Here is a 17,124-nt window from a genome sequence, read left to right on the forward strand (position 1 = left end):
GTTATACAAGTATAACACACAGTGAAATGTAGCCTGACACGCTCCTCGACATGTGCAAAAATGGGGGGGGGGGGGGGGGGGGTAGAGGAAGAACATTATATATATATATATATATATATATAGTATATACATTGGGTGAATGTGCAGTAGTAGCAGCAAGCAGGCGAATTTTGTACATTAATATGAATAGACATCTGACTATTTTACAGGATAGACAATATAAACATATTTAAAATTAAAGGAATTTGGAATGTACATTGTTCCTTGGTTTAGAGTGTCTGGAAGAGAATCTTGTCTCAGTCAATTATAGATGATGTGAGAGGGCGGGTGTGTGTGTTTAGGGCCCGGATGGCTTGGGGATAGAAGCTCCTCTTGAGTCTCTCTGTCCTTGCCTGGATGATGCGGAAACTTCTACCAGATTGCAGAAGTTTGTTGCCAGGATGGGACGGGTCCTTCAGTATCTGCGCTGCTCTAGTCCGGCATCTCCTGGTGTAGGTGTCCTGGAGCGGGGGGAGAGCAATCCTGCAGCAGCGTTCTGCTTTACGGATCACTCTCTGGAGAGCTTTTTGGTCCTTCACACAGCTGTTCCCAAACCACGATGTCATGTTCTGTGTGAGGATGCTCTCCACAGCACCTGTATAGAAAATCCTGAGGATCTTTGGAGAGACCCTGAACTTCCTCAGTTGTCGTAGGTGATACAGGCGCTGCCTAGCCTTTTTGGTCTGGACCTGAATGTGGGCAGCCCATGTCAAGTCTGAGGAGATGTGCAGTCCTTTAAGATACTTGAAGGACTGCACCCTCTCCACTTGATGATGATAATGGGCTTGTAGTCTCTGTGCTGACCCCTTCTGAAGTCCACCACCAGCTCTTTGGTCTTGCCGACGTTCAGCTGGAGGTGGTTGTCCTGGCACTATGATGCCAGATTCTTCACTTCATCCATGTAGGCCGCCTCATCGTTGTTGGAGATGGCACCCAACACCACTGTGTCGTCAGCAAACTTCACAATGGTGTTGGAGCCATGGGTGGCCACACAGTCTGAAGTGTAGAGGGAGTAGAGCAGTGGCGAGAGGACACATCCCTGAGGTGCTCCTGTGTTGATGGTGATGCTGTTAGAGACGCATCCACCCAATGTAGATGTGTAAGCAGCCACCCCTGTATAGACTTGCTACATTATTACTGATTAAAAAAACAAACAAAGTAAAGGTTACATCAGGTTACACATAGTAAACTGATCTGGTTTGTAATTATGTCTGCAATGTGTCAAAATAAATACGTATGTAAGTGGCGTAAAGTATAGAAGAAGAAGAAGAAGAAGAAGAAAGTGTACTTTATTGGTCCCCGTGGGGAAAATCCCTCTCTGCATTTAACCCATTCACTCAGTGAAGCAGTGGGCAGCCACTGGGCGCCCGGGGAGCAGTGTGTAGGGACGGTACCTTGCTCAGGGGTACCTCAGGGTAGCTGTTCAGGGGAATCGTATTTCAGGGGAATAGTATTTCAGCTTGTGCTGAATGAAGGGGGAAACCGCAGAAAATGTTTCTCAATGCTTGAGTAAATGTACTTTTCACCCTGTCACAAGTTTGTGACATAATCAACAGAAGCTGTCGGCATATTTCATCACTCTAAAGGGATCATAAACCATTCCTGTGTATATTTTATCAGCAGGCTCGGCCTTTGGAGGTAATAATCAACCTAACCAGCTGGAGCATTAGTAGTTTCTGTTTTGCAGTGCTTTTTCTGCACAAACAAGTGTATTAAGCTGGGTCAGGATTGAGCAGTCACACTACAGTACACTGTTTCATGAATTATTGCCAATTAACCCTCCATTTCCCACCACCCACACCATACAGTCCCACTAGTATTTGTCTCAAAATGAAAACACATTACAAGTATACACAAAATTACCACAGAAACTTAATTCAGTGTTTATTTTACTGCATATATTTATATATACATAGACATATGTATTTAAGTTACAACATTAATTTATCAAAGCAAACAGGATCATATATAACATTGTACAGTTTTGAAAAACAGCCTCATTGTCAATGTTTGAGTAGCTCTTTATCCCCCCCCCCTCCCCCCCCTAGTTAGTCCCATGAAAAAACATAACAAAGTTAAAATTCTGTGCCCTTCATCTGCCCCGAAGTCATCATCTTCTTCTTGTTCTTCCTGGCTTTGTAGGAGAAGAGGAGCCAGGTGACAGCTGAACCAATCAGAAGGCCAACAACCGCCAGCACAGCAGCGAGCCATGCTTGCACAGTGTTAGGACACTTTGGATTGCCCGAGGCTTGTGGTGTGATGTCAGTTATGGGTGGTGTGGCTGTGACTGCAGGAGCCACACTGTTTATCTTTGTGAAGATGTAAGGATGTTCCTGGAACATATAAATAGGATGTCAAAGTTCAATTCCATAAACCTGTAAGAAAGCTGCAATAAGAAGTGCTTCTGCAGCTGATTCCTTACCTCAGTGGGACACTTGATTCTGTCTCTGCCATTTGAAAAGGCGTTATATGTCTGTTTTTCCCCAACTGGTTCCATCTAGAGACAAAACCACAAATGCATGTCTGTTCAGCATAAATTGCAGGGAGATGTTGTAATTATAAAGGCAAACAGTTATCCCTTTACTACCCACATTAAAAGACTCACCATGTTATTCCACACAGCTACAGCCATGTCAGCATGTCCCCGTTCACTGAAGTGGAAACAGTCCTGGGAGAAGTATGTGACATCAGGTTGGCCTTCCTGCACGAGGGAAAACACACAATCATCCCTGTTTGTGGGTAAAATGCATCCTGAGCACTGACAGACGTGTTACTGTCCGCAAACTAAATGTTTACATATAAATACATGTAGAGCGTAGTGGAGGGTGATGCGCACACGGAAGACTTACAGCATTGAAAGGTAAGATGGTGCTTTTAAAAAAAGGCTGGAGAACCACAGCAAAATCCTCTTTGTCGTCATAGCGACCTCCATCCAACAATTTTTCGGTTTCAGTCTGGGAGTAACAGATGGCTGATGTTATTAAGGTAATGTAACAATCCTGATTCATCAACACTTGTTCAGAATCAAACATTTTACTATCAAGGCTCCAGCCTGCTAACCTGGTATTCCCGATTGATTCGTTTTGCTTCTGCCAGCTCTGGTGAATTCTCTCCCGGGTCCAAGAAGCATCGGCAGACAAACCTGGGGATACACAGGGAAAAATCACTGATTTGTTATTCATTCTGGTATGAGGCAGTTGTGTCATACAATACAAATTATATCTGATATTCTAGTTTTTCTCAATAGACAGTGCAATGAAGAGGAGGGGATCTACAGGAAAGGGCCTCAGGTCGGAGAACCTCGGCTGTTGTATTTAGCCTTACAGCATATAGTCGCTTGCTCAATCTATCACCTAGACCTGATGTCTTATGACAGATTCCCTAGATATAGACGAGAAGTGATTTAGACTGCCTTGTAATCAATGGTCTTATTCATGAAAAGTTGCTTAGATTGATGAACATACTGTTGCACCACACTGCACCCTAGGGTGTCCTTATTGATCTTGCGAAGACCTTCAATTTCCAGGATCCCCAGCACGTTCACAATCGTCCTGGGAACCTACAATTAAAAAAAAAATCATAGAAGAGTGGAGCTAAAAAACTGGATGAACCCAAATATTTTTTTGGTTCAGAATCTCTTAAAGGTATCTTCACTTATGAGCTTACTATATAATATTATTCTTTTTACGTCAATAAAAATAGTCTCACCTCATTGTACAGCATGTCCAAGCTTGTCATCATATGATAGCTGTAGTTCTTAGGTGAGTGCATGGCCTGTAGTTTGGAGAGATGCAATCAATAAGGCTATTTATTAACACATGAACTTAGTTCAGTTCAGCCACGACTTTTTGCCCCACCCACCACACCCCATTAGTGTTTTCTTTTCTTTTTGTTGTAGCCAGCAGCATAATTAAGGCAGATATGAGGGGAATGTGGCCAAGTTTGAATCCACCAAGAGAGAGCCATGCAACATGTAAGAGCGCACTAGCAACAACTAACCCTAAGCTGTCACTACAGTCTCAGAGCTCATCTTAAATTGATGCTGCACTTTGATATTCTGCTTCAAAGCACAAACATTAAAAGAGAGACTACCCTGACAGTGGAGCTTGAGGGGTGTAATGGGAGAGGGGGCGAGCAAGCAAGACAGAGACAGGAAGAAGAGAGTCTCGGTTGACTTCTGTGTTGTTTATGCCTCTTAGAGAACAAGGCCTGTCACTGTGTTCTGTGTGCTTGTTCAACGCAGACATAGGCCGGGGTAGAGGAGGGAGGGGGTGATCTGTGTTGCAGGGCTAAAGCGACAGAATGTGCTTATTGAAAACAAACCATGTCTGCTCTCATCCCTGTCTGACACAATAAAACAATAAACGGGGGGGTGCTCACAAGGCTTAATTATTCTGCTCCAGTGCTTAGTTCCATTTGGGGAGTGATGATATCTCGAGAGGGCGTTTAACACCACTGGATGTTTAAGCACTACACTTGCAGAGGGAAATAATTTTTTCCCTTAGAAATGCCCTTCAAACCACATTTCCTGTGACGACTTAAAGCAACTCACCCGATCGTTGCAGTATTGACACAGGTCATTCCCTCCGATGAAGAGGGTCACAAGCTTCCAGTCGTTCTCAAAATCCACGGCCTAGTTTGATTGGTGGTGACAGATTCAGAGAGACAGGTTTAATTACATGTGTTTTCCCGCAGAAAACGTGGCAAGGCTTGAGACAAGGCTACATTAAAAATCACTTGGTAATGCATGTTAAACTCACTGGGTCCTCTTTCATGGCATCAATAAGGCTTCTGACCTGTGCAGGGATTTGTCTGCATGGAATTGCACATAATTAGCCCATGCAATGCTTCCAAGATAGCATAGTAATAAAGCCGTTTATATATCTGATAACACGTCAACGTCAGAACTCACGATATTTTAGCGCCCGATACGGCCACATTGAAACCAGCCTCCTTTTTTCCTGTCCCCTTTGACATTCCTTGGACATCAGGATTAAACTTCTTAAGGATATCTAAAGTATGTATTATAAAAAAGTTAGGGTACAGAGTTTACTCAGTTAAAGACAAAATACAATTTTTTGTCAGATTATTTCTGCCATCTAGTGGTGCTTATGTGCACTACAGTTCAACACAGGAGGTTTCTGACTTACTGGGTAATGTTGTGACAGTCTCAAGAGTATCATCACCTCCAATGCTAATAAAAAAAATAGGCAAACAAAGAATGTGTGTTTAGAATGCAACGTTTATACTTTATAATGTGCAAAGTATTGTTTTGGTCTCTCACCTCCACGACACTCCTCTGTACTCAGTACTTAGCTCCACCAGACTTTGTGATTTAGCACCAAAGGCGGCCTACATTTGGGAAAAGGTGATTTTACAGCTGAATCATTAACAGAATTCCCCCGTTTCAACCACTCTCTCATTAAGTTGATATTACTCTATCTGTTTATACATTAACTGATTTATAGGTACCTAGAAAAGGTGTGATGTGTAACACTGTTATTACCATTATAAATTATTACAGATTAATCTACTCGCTATTGGTCCCAGAGACCAAAAAATGTGCCAGTGAGTATTTTTCAGCTCTTAAGTACTTGAAAACAAAGAAAATCCGTCCTTTAGACAGTAACTCTGTTACTTTGTCTATTAGTGACGTGATTTATGAAATATTACAGTATTAATGGGTTTTTCTGGCATTCAGTTTTTATTGTAGAAGCAAGTACGTTTGATTTATTTAGAAACTTTGAAATAAATTAGATTTGCAAGAACTGAGAACAAACAGAGAAGAAAAAACAAGACGCATAAACCACAGGCAGATAACTGCATAGCTGCCAAATAGTTGACTATGGCTGTGAGAGGCAAATGAAGGATTTGGATGAAAAACAGTGAGCGGAAAATTTTGGGAGTTATTTAGAGGATTTATTCAGTTATGACAAAATTTCAGTCACGCTCTTGAGCTTACCGTTAAAGAGTCTCCCAGAGCAGCCACTACCTTGATGTCTGCTGGTCGCACCTTGTGAGCTATTAAAAAAGTCAACATGAGTATATTTGACATGTAATCACTGTATTTCAGAACTGAATTATAACACAGGATGAGCACCTGAAGTGGGCACAGAGTTGGACGGTGCCGTGTTTGAACAGGAGAAGTCACTCCCCCAGTTCTGTAATATGATAAAGATATATTTCATAATTAAGACTCAATCATTTTCCATTGTGCATAATGTAAATAATAAATGTTTGCCACAAGTGTTTGGGGGGTATGAAACACCTAAATTATAACATACCTGGACTGGAGCAGGAGTGGGTGGTGGGCCTGGAAAGGTGTAGCCGCTATTAACAGCCGTCCTAATGAATGGGACTGTCTGTATTTGGAAAGAAAAATGGAAATTAAAAAAAAAAAAAAAGCTAATGAAAGCATAAAAGTAATAACATAATAATGCAGAATGTTGAGATTTAGATTCATTTTTACCTCAGAGGGACAAATCAAATCAACACCAGCTGTGAAGTTTTGTGTAGAAGTCTTGCTGCCCAGTGGCTCAAGCTAAAAGAGCATGAAAGTCGGTTACTTAGTATCAGAGAAGTTAAATAACAAAACAAAACAAAAAAACCCGCATGGAGAAAATTTTGATGTCATAATGGCCGTAGAAACTCCTACCATATTGTTCCACAGACCACGGGCCATGAGTGTGTGAGCTTTCTGGCTGAGATGAAAACAGTCAGGGGCAAAGTAAGAGCGATCGGGCCGGCCGTCCTTTTATAAAGAAGCCAAAGAAAGGAAGACTTTTTTTTTTTCAAGTTAAACAAATTCCTAAATGAAAACAAAAATATTGTAAAAGTGTGGTGTTTCACATTTGTAAGACATTACCTGTAACTTGGGAAGAGAAAGCCCTCTAAGGAAGGGCTGCAGTATCACAGTGAAGTTACCATGCGTGTCATACCGCCCAGAGTCAACGAGCTGTTGCATGCCAACCTGAGAGGACAGACAGTCATAAGATGACCTCACAAGAATAAAAAGCAAATAAAGTTTTTGACTTTGCAGTGACAGTTATATTCAGTGGACAATGACATCATAATATCGCCCTCTTTAGCCTTTAAAAAGTCCACTTATTTGTTGTAGCAAGCTTTTAAACCTCAAGATAAATTCATTATGACCTCATGAAATTGTTTAAAATACAGAGGTGTCTTTAATTTTTAGTCATAATTATTCAGTTACTATACAATGCAGCTATTAAACCAAAGAAACAAAGAATCTGTTATTATAATTGAAATCTACTTTCATTCCTTAATAGACTGACTGTAGAGTCAGTCTATTTATGCCTTTGAAAATGCTGCTGTCAGGTTTAGTAAGCTTGAGAAATGTGTAATGCACATAAGAAAGCACAGAGAATTGTAATTATTTAGTTTATTTATTTTCTTTCTGTATTCATCTCTTATTTTATCACTTTACTCCAGAGCCATTATTGTAAGCAGTGGAGGAGTAAATTTTGTTTTTTTTCTTCAATTTTTTAAAATTGTACAATGACAAATAAAGGAACCCTGAACCTTGACATGTGGAAATTATGGAAAATCCTTCTTTTTAACTTCTTTCTCTTTCACACCTGGTAGCCTGTGTTGTAGGTCTCAAGCATCTCGAGTTCAGCTGATCCGTCTTTAGGACTCAGGGCACAGGAGCAAAACATACTGGAACATAAATGCACAGAGTGTCAATTAGTGCTTTACGATTTTTGGTCAAACTGTTTGTCCAACACAAGAAAATATTGCTTACTTTGCAAGCCAAGTTGGACACCCCAAAGTCGAATCACTGTGCAGATCACGTAGCTGTTTGACGCTAAACAGCTCTACCAGATTAACAACGGCACGAGGCACCTGGAAAGATTTCGACATTGAAAACATTCAGGGATACTGAATGGCTGTGGCAGCAAGGTGCAAGAAGATGAGAACATACTTCACGGTGGAGTATGTCTAGACCTTCACTGATCCGACGGACCACGTTCCTGGGTGAGTAATAGATCTGTAGGGGGGAAACAAAATCTCTATTACAAAAGATCCCAAGCATAAATGTGAAAAACAAATATCTGGTAAATTATTGAATTAGTTATTCCACTGAAACGTACAATTAAACTATTTTGATTATAATTTGAATGCCGAATAATTTCTTCTAGCTTCACTAATGCAGGAGTTGGCTATGATTACTTGTCTTTAATGATTATTTTGGACTGTTGATCAAGTAAAGCAAGCAACTTTTGAGGCTTTTGTCTCTGAAAGATTGTTATGATAATGAGGATAATTTTAAGTTGTCATTAAAATAATAAAATATTTTGGATGAACAACATGAAAAATATCTCTAAATTTGATTTCGACCAAAAATTGACATTTGAAATTTAAACTATATTTCTAACAGCTTTTTTTCTTCTAATTCAGCAGTTTATGGCAGTTCAATGGTATGAAACCGCCTGATTATGATGGCAAAGTAAGTAAGTACAATATATAAAACAACAAAGACAACATGTGGAGCGCTTACAGTGTCCTTGCAGTAGTTGCATATGTCATTTCCACCAATGAACATGGTGATAACTTTCCAGTCATTGTTGAAATCGATACGCTGGAGGACATAAGAGGTAAAGTTCTGTGTTTAATTTGTTCATTATTAACTTAAAGCTGTGACAAAATACACATGACACTGTGTCTGAATGTACACCCACCGGCCACTCTATTAGGTACACCTGTTCAACTGCTTGTTAAGACAAATATGTAATCTGCCAATCACATGGCAACAAATCAACATGTGGCCAAGGTGATCTAACTGAGTGTCAGAATGAGAAAGAAAGGTGATTTAAGTGGCTTTGAATGTGGTATAGTTGTTGGTGCCAGTTGGGCTGGTATGAGTATTTCAGAAGCTGCTGATCTACAGAGATTTTTACACACATCCACTACTAGTGTTAACAGAGAATGGTCCAATGAAGAGAAAATATGCCATGTTGATGCCAGAGATCAGAGGATAATGGCCGGACTGCTTTGAGATGATAGAAAAAGGAACTATAGCCACTTGTTACAACCAAGGTCTGCAGAAGAGCATCTCTGAATATACAACAAATCAAACCATGAAGCAAAAAGGGCTACAGCAGCATCAAAAGATCTCACAAAGTGCCACTCTTGTCAGCTAAGAACAGGAAACGAATGCTAATGCTTTATGAAAACATGGATCCATTCTGCCTGGTATCGACAGTCTTGGCATTTTCTTGGGTCGGCTTGTGCTCCAATCCAATAAACCATCTTTGTGATGTGGTCGAGCAAGAGATCATGGATCATGGATGTAAACCAGACAACTCATGATGCTGTCAATATGGAGCAAAATCTCTGAGGAGTGTTTCCAGCATCTTGTTGAATTCATGCCACACAGAAATAAGGCAGCTCTGTTGGGAAAAAGAGGTCCAACCTGTACTAGGAAGGTGTACCTAATAAAGTCCCCAGTATGCATATTTCTCCTGCAGTTATTGCTGACTTACCGAATCGCTTTTCATTTTGTCCACTAGGATGCGCACCTGTCCTGCCATGTCACTAGAAATAGCAACAAATGTTATCTTTAAAACTTGCTGATTATGTTTTTTTCGTATAGCATGCTGCAAATCCTGCTAAGGTTGAAAGTAAGTACAAATGTGACTTACTCGCTCTTTGCTCCTGGAACAGCCTGGTTGAGAAAGGCTTTAGCATTGTTCTGTCCACTGATTCCTGTAGAGAATCCAGTCAGGGAGGGGGAAAACTCCCTCAGGATGTCTGAAAAAATGATTAGAAGTTAAAAAAACAACAACCCTCAAATAATGATTTAATTGTTATACTCTTATATTGTAATTTAGTCATTGTGACAGCATTTAGATTTCTTAAGTATACAAAAGTGCCCTTTCATTTTAGCAACCAAACTCATTTTGTTGATTCAGGTCATTAGATTGCATAAAAGATAGGCCTGTTCAAGCCTATATCCTTTAGTGATGGTGATGAGAACCACAATTTAGTTTAATAAGTGAAATACAACTACCATTTTTTCAACTTCAAAAACATGAGTGCAAAATAGAGACATACTGGCCAGAGTTGTCACAGTGGCTATGTTTTGGTCACCACCAACGCTGAAAGTTGCAGAAATTTAGTTAGTTTTATAAAGTAACTCTTCCAAAATGTAAACAAATTTGTATTTTAACTTGTCTTACCTCCATGACAATCCTCTGTACTGATTAAGCAGTAACAACAAGTTATCTGATTTTGCACCTACGCCATTGGCCGCCTGCAGGAAACATCAGATGCAAGACAATAAAAAGCCGGGCTAATAAAACCCAAAGGAATGAATTGGTTGGTCCTGCAAGGTACTATACCATAGGTGTTAAACATATGGCTCCTGGGCCACAACTAGCCTGCCTTGCATCCTATTCTACCCCAAATGTATAAAGATTGCAGAGAAGTCATTAATAACTGCAATTTTTCAAGAAAATCCAACGTGATTACAAAAAATTGTAAAAGTATGACAGTAAAAAAGTTAAAAACATAAAATCATAAAATACTTTTATGATTGTTTACTTCTAAAATATTTTTTAATGAAGGTTTTATGCCTTTTTAGATCTAGTGGGTCTGTAAATTAAGTGCAAATGAGAGATAGAGTTAATTATTTTTCTTAAGAATCAGACTGCTCACCCTTTCCTACCTTTGAAATTATTTGTTTATTAAATTTTAATGTTTTTGAAAATTATTAGTATTATCATTATTATCATTACCAGTAGTAGTAGCAGTAGTATTATTGATTTTACTGTTTGGACTCCCATTAGATGAAATTGGGCTGTAGGAGAAGGGAAACACTCACTGTTAGAGAGTCACCAAGCGCTGCCACCACCTTGATGTCTCCAGGTTTGAGCTCATTAACTGTACAGTGGAAAGAACAATGTGACTGAGCATGACTGGACTGAGAAACATATCCCTCAGTGTAGTAGTGGAATTTAAAAATCATTTCTCACCCGATGTGGGTACGGTGTTAGACGGGTTACGGTCTGTGCAAGGTATCTCGGTACCCATCTCCTAAAAAAATATACTCAGGTCAGTTTATCTACAGATTTAAATTATCTTCTTTACTTTATTTCTTTCTTTTCTTTCTTCTTCTTCTTTTTTTTTTTTACATATCTGACTCTTACTTGAACTGCTGCTTTGTTGTAAAATTCCCCCACTGTTTCAGGAGGGGAATTAATCTGTGTACGCAGGAAAGGACGCTCCTGGGATGAGAACAGAAAATTCACAGTTTTAACAGTTTAACATTGAATTTTATAACTTAAAAAGTCTACTCTATGAGATGAAAGCATAACACATTAACACTTCAAAGGCATTTTTCAATAGACTGCAGTGACTCACCTGGTTAGGGCAAGGAAAAGTTATGGCATTTCTGTCTGTAACCTTGGGCTCACTTGTCAGTGGCTGAAGCTGGAGAAGAAAAGGTCAATGAGTGGTTAAGATTTGGGGTTATATGTGCAGCTATTTTGCATCCAGCAGCCTACAAAGTACAATCCACTCATCTGTGCATTCAGAGTGAACAACATTGAGAGGAATCATCGTGTAGATAATCCCGTGAAGTAAATCATTAAATCTTTTGTCAGGCATATTAACACTTTAATCTGTGTTTAATCTGACACTTGTTATTTCTGGCCTTTAAATTGAAGGGATGGTTTTAATGTCAGAATAAAATGAATTTCTAGAAGTCTGCTGCTCTTTCACACTGCCTATTTTCATTTTATACATTTTCCTTTTTGCATCTAAGTGTGGTTTAAGAACTTACCAGGTTTGTCCAGAGTTGAATAGTCAACTGGTCAAGGCTAGACTGTGTGGAAGCACATTACATATGCAAGGTATACATTAGTCAGCAATATTTGATGAGTTGTTAATAAAGGAAAGATTATGCAACGTAGCTGATAGGAACAATGTTACTTACAGAGTCTGATTGGGGCTCAAGGATAGTGGGGGCTGAATGCAACAAAACAGTGAAGTCTGCACCGTTGTTATTCCACTTTGGATTTTTGAAGACATGGCTCAGAGTATCCTGAAAACAAATCCCAAATAAAATAGTCAGTTAGGCAGGAAAATATGTCAGAGAGAAAAAAAAAAGGATGCACAGAAAATGCATTTATTTACAAGTAGTTTACCTGCAGTGCTTTCAGGAGAGTTGCTTTATATAGGCGTTTGGCATTACACTCACACGTGCTACAAAATTAAAAACAATCCTATAACTGTACATGCATAACACAGAACAGACTTGAAACATGTTTTACATGAGTTTTTAACACGTTGCTTTTGGTAGACTTTTATGGGAAACACTCACTTATCTTGCTGATGATATCCACTCCAGGTGACCACATGAACTAAAGTACGATGCAGCTGTAAGCATACACCCAGAGTGTTATTTTTGATTGCCAATCCATATGTTCATGGAAAAACTGAATCCAAAAAAAGGACCATACCCGTTTCTGCAGTATCTGCAGAGCTGCTTCCACTTCTTGCACTGCAGCCTCAATATCTTCTTCAACCTGAAGAACAAAGAAATGGCAACATTTTGTATTTTTTCCTTTTCGTCACATGCGGCACCAAAAATAGAGCCTCAGCAGAAATTAAACAAGAGATCTTACATGTGACGAACAGGCACATATGAAATCTGCGGGCACAAACAGCAGCACAAGCTTCCAGTCTTCCACCTGAAAGGACATGCAGTATAATGTATGAGTGTCTAAGTTATTTCTTTTTCATGCACACTTTGTTAGATTTGATTTTCTTGGATAACACAGTGCGCCTCAGTTGGGCGAATGCTTGCAGTTTATGAACTTAACCTGTCATTGTTCACATCTACCCAGAGAAAACGTAACAGTTTCCATCAATCTCACGTTGACTTTCTGTTTCTGTTTGATGCTTTTGTTCATTCCTCTCGTTGTGCTTCATAGGATTTTATATATGACTGATTTTCACTCATGCGTTAAAATGTCTTAAATTAAAGTGGCCTCATTTATCAATACGTTTTTATGCCTGTGAAGCTCTTTGAACCTCTGTATGTGATATTGGTTATAAAAATGAAACTTAAAATTAATTAATAACTGTGGCATTTCACCACCAGAGACATTCCTGAATAACCATGACTGGGGGATTTAAATTAGTTAGTGATTATGGGAGTACCCAAGCACACCATGTCTCCTTGTTGAGATATCAAGCTGAGATTGAGGTTTTAGTGAAAGTATCCTGTCATCTGTTTCATTTGTATTTATGTATATGCCATTGTTTTAATAGTGGATAAGCTCATTCACTGTAAAGGTCACAGAAACATTCAGATGTTTAAAATGCATAAATTAATATGACAGGGGTTAATTCTACCTGATGTGAAAGGGAGAGTGAAAGATCCTCGGCTTCTTCCAGTAAACTCCTGCAAACACAGAAACTCTCATGTAAAGAACCCTGCATCTGTCTTCTTAAACAGTATTTATCTGTAAAATGGGCATAATGTGTTTTACCTGGACTGTGATGAGCTCTGAGCTGATTGTTGAGCAATCACCGTGGGGTTAAACATGGACAGCAACTCTATTCAAACCACAAAGACATTACAGTGAAGACTGTGGTAGGCGTTAACACACAATAATAATGTACAGACAATGTACATTATGACATAGATGATAACTGACGATAAAAAGAAAGCTTGCTTTCTTTTATGTTCATGTGAAATCAGGGTCACTAACCAATGTTTATGGCCCCTATCTTATCCTTACAGATAAAGGAAACTATATGTTTATTAACCCTGACCTTGAACTGAACTATTAACTGTAAAAGTACATAAAACATAATCACAAAGGCCTTAATGATTTGATAAGCATTTTTAAAAAAAGCTTTAATCCACTTGAAGTTGGCAGTGAAAGGTGAAATGATAAAGCAGGTTTATAGTGGTTAACTAAAACAAGATTAATGGTCAAGTTCTAGGCCTGATAACATAATTGTCAGGTTCGACGGTGCCCCGACCGGCGACCTGTGTGTGTGTGTGTGTGTGTGTTTGTTCTCCCGCTCTGTTTTTGTCTCCGTTGTAGTTGTTACGCGGTTGCGTAGCAACGGGAGATGTCCGACCCGGAAGTTCCGCCACTCTGAGTGGTCCCACCTGCAACTGATTCCTCGCCAGCTGCTGCCAATCATCCACCATTGTGACAGAACTATTTAATGGTGTGGCTGAGTGACAGACAGCGCTGGAGTATTCCACCAAGCCGGGTAGTGACTCGAATTCAGCGAGTGTTAGACAAACGTTTGATAGCGGAGGGAGGCTAACCGCATCTGTTTGCCTTTTTTCCAGGCTACGAGTGAGACGGAGATACGAGAGGAGAGACGTCACTGTTTACAAAAGTCGTATGGACACACGAGGGGAGCACGGAAGGGACTTAGCACTATGGATTACTTTGGATTTGCTTCACTGTAAATAAAGACACTGTTCAATCTTAACGAGCGATCCGCGTCTGGGTTCTCTTACTCATCACTCCCGTAACAATAATAGGAGATTTAAATGATATAATAATAATTAGTTGGGAAATTATTAACTTTGAAACCATGAAACCGAAGTTCAGTCATAAAGTAACAAAGTATTTTGGGAAAACAGTTTTGTGATTACAAATACTACATGTAAAAGTAATTTCAAAGGTTAACAGTTGATAACCAATGTGATTATTTATATTAGATTGCATTGTACATTTTTCATTTTATACATTCATCTCTTGATATTTGAAAATAGTACAACTGGCTGTAAATGAGACTTACCAGCTAGTCTACTGATAATTCTGGAGGCTTCATCCCTAAAAATGAAGACATACACATTGTATAAGACGGTGGTTGTGTTCAGTTAGGTTTACTTTTAAAGCCATAGTACGTGCTGACCCATTCAGTGTTCATTCGTCAGTATTACTTAGATTTGTGCTTTTTTTGTTTTGCAATATACCTGTTTGAATCTGGTATTCCCAAGGTATAAACAGTGGTGATATCAGTAGGTGTCAGAGCATGAACTGGTGTTGGAAAAGCAAGGAAATGAAATGTCAGCAATCTCATAATGCAACACTAGAAAATATATTTAAAAGCAGACCTATTATAGAAGGATGAAAGTAGTGACTAAGCGCCTTCAGGCAACTGTTGTTGTGATTTGATGCTATAGAAATTGAATTTTAACTCAGTGCCGTCACTGATTATGTCTGCAGGGAGCATTACCTGAAGAAGATGGAGACAAGTGCGGTGGTAATGGTGAGCAAAGTATGGACATGTACATTTCCGTCTGAATCACATAAAAAAGTCTGTACATTAGTACATTACAAGAGCAATATACAGATGATAGTATAAAATATGAATGTGCAGACAAAAAGGTGTGATAACTGGCAAAAAGTACCTCTTCTGTTTTTACTTTTGTCTGGTCGCCACCTTCAACACCATCTAGATGGGACGTAAGTCAAAATTAACACGTTTAAATTTCTAAAATACTGAAATGAAACCAAACCCATGAAATTAATCAGTAGAAGTTAGGCGGTTTATAAAAGTTGAAAATCTTAAATTAAAAAGAGTTAATTAGGTTAAAAAATATTAGCAGGTAACAATAAAAAAGTTGCATTTTTCTTATTTTAATTTTGTAAAACTCTTTGAGATTTTTAGTGAATAATCAACTAAATTAATGTTTGCGCACTCCAAATCTAAGCCAGGTGGAGAGATGACTGATTGGCAAAAAAACTCATTATATTTATTTGAGTTCTACTTTATTTAAAACAGAAAGATAAAGTATTAGCTTTGCTGGGATAGCTAATACACTCTCTCTGAGTGCCCTCATAGATGCTTCTCAGATTTTAAAATTGCAACTTAACAAGACTTCTGTGTAATTTACTACATTTGCATTTTCAACCCAAACATTTTATACTCAGTGTATAAAGTGTACATCAGCAAACACGAGATAATTCTAGTATAAAACACAGCTTAAACACAAGGCACTCTGTAAAGGAAACAATGCTGTCAAACTGGTCAAATTAGGTAAATCATGCATGAGCCAGCAGTGACCGCTCAGTCAAAAGATCATTCTTATTTCAGCTCATGCTGTGCCTTCTTGCCCTTAAAATTCGCTACATAAGTGAGCACATTAAAGTAGTCCAACCTGTTCAGTACTTACCTGAATATGTCATGCATAATCCAACAAGGATAGCCACAATCAGGAGCGCAGCTCGAGCCATGATGTGGTCAGAGTGTTTTCCACGCTGGGGAATTTGTGCAGTTCTTCCTTATTTACCTTTGAGACTCAGAGAACGAAACTCTCACTCGCTGTAAAAGTGCAGCATATCAATAAAGAGTGTGGAAAAGACCGGGATTCCAGAGAGAGCAAAGTTTTAAAAGGCAAAGAAGGGAGCCAGAGAGGAAACCCTGTCAAACAGAAAAGAAAAGAGTCCTCCCTGCTATGTTTGTCCTTTACACATCTGCTCTTATTCTCTTTTATAACCCCTTCTTATCAGTTTATCCAAATGACAATCGATCACATCCCTTTCTCTATCTCTACAGCTATAATTGTGCTGTGTCACCTATTGGGACACATAAATCAAAGGACCATGAAATGAGTATCAGTTTTTGGACTTCTAAGTCAGAGATTAAATACCTTTATATAACAATGACTGGCATATTAGTGAATCAACTGAATGAATAAAATCCATATGTCGTGATTTTAGGTAATTTTTTGTGTGTAATTTGCTTATTTTAAACCAAATTACCAGTTTCTGTTCCATTATGTCATGGAAGGGGTTTGTGGACACAATGACACATCGTGAGGATCACATTAGTGATTCACAGTAAAACTCACGTGGGTGTAAAGACACAACTAAGAAAATTATTTGCAGGTTTATAGTTTTCTAGCTTTCAGGGATGATTTCTGTGTATTTTAAATATGCTGCCCCACAATTTATAGTTGGACTAATGCTTCACTTTGTTGGAAGACGGTTCTTAACCAATAATGATGAATGGGAGTTCCTGGTGTTGTATGTGTTTCACCCAGGTTATATAATTTTATGCTAACAACCAGCAAGTTCG

At 38.9% G+C, this 17,124-nt stretch overlaps 1 protein-coding gene across 2 annotated transcripts; it reads right to left on the reverse strand.

The window, feature by feature from the left end:
- Positions 1–1,911: 1,911 nt before the first annotated feature.
- On the reverse strand, positions 1,912–16,486 carry LOC146686339 (phospholipase B1, membrane-associated-like). Of its 2 annotated transcripts, XM_085441967.1 has the most exons (43): positions 16,220–16,486; positions 15,455–15,498; positions 15,280–15,343; positions 15,017–15,080; positions 14,839–14,873; positions 13,560–13,626; positions 13,423–13,471; positions 12,690–12,755; positions 12,525–12,590; positions 12,386–12,441; positions 12,210–12,267; positions 11,999–12,106; positions 11,846–11,887; positions 11,425–11,493; positions 11,211–11,288; positions 11,037–11,097; positions 10,886–10,944; positions 10,242–10,315; positions 10,117–10,160; positions 9,705–9,813; positions 9,546–9,597; positions 8,561–8,641; positions 7,985–8,050; positions 7,805–7,905; positions 7,638–7,719; positions 6,905–7,009; positions 6,695–6,790; positions 6,509–6,580; positions 6,324–6,401; positions 6,140–6,200; positions 6,002–6,060; positions 5,324–5,391; positions 5,190–5,233; positions 4,952–5,051; positions 4,800–4,851; positions 4,592–4,672; positions 3,748–3,813; positions 3,504–3,598; positions 3,100–3,181; positions 2,889–2,993; positions 2,645–2,740; positions 2,462–2,536; positions 1,912–2,372 (listed from the first exon to the last, which is right to left on the reverse strand). In XM_085441967.1, the coding sequence occupies exons 1-43, from the start codon at positions 16,278–16,280 to the stop codon at positions 2,115–2,117; spliced, it is 3,249 nt and encodes a 1,082-aa protein (XP_085298093.1). In that variant the 5' UTR covers positions 16,281–16,486; the 3' UTR covers positions 1,912–2,114. The 2 variants fall into 2 exon arrangements, with proteins under 2 accessions (XP_085298093.1, XP_085298094.1); XM_085441968.1 differs by lacking the exons at positions 14,839–14,873; positions 15,017–15,080; positions 15,280–15,343; positions 15,455–15,498; positions 16,220–16,486 and adding an exon at positions 14,192–14,248 and having other exon boundaries at positions 1,914–2,372.
- Positions 16,487–17,124: the final 638 nt, after the last annotated feature.

Source organism: Copadichromis virginalis, linkage group LG19, assembly GCF_057382275.1.
Source record: "Copadichromis virginalis isolate Kocher_CV1m ecotype Utaka linkage group LG19, C_Virginalis_male_GT1.1, whole genome shotgun sequence".
NCBI classification, from domain to species: Eukaryota; Metazoa; Chordata; class Actinopteri; order Cichliformes; family Cichlidae; genus Copadichromis; species Copadichromis virginalis.

Bases quoted from the DNA above. Each gene is read 5' to 3' on its own strand.
- LOC146686339 (XM_085441967.1), bottom strand. From the start codon at position 16,280: ATGGCTCGAGCTGCGCTCCTGATTGTGGCTATCCTTGTTGGATTATGC. The intron at 4,673-4,799 runs GTGAGTTTAACA...CAATCAAACTAG, and splicing joins ATGCCATGAAAGAGGACCCA to GCCGTGGATTTTGAGAACGA. The intron at 2,373-2,461 runs GTAAGGAATCAG...TATATGTTCCAG, and splicing joins GAATCAAGTGTCCCACTGAG to GAACATCCTTACATCTTCAC.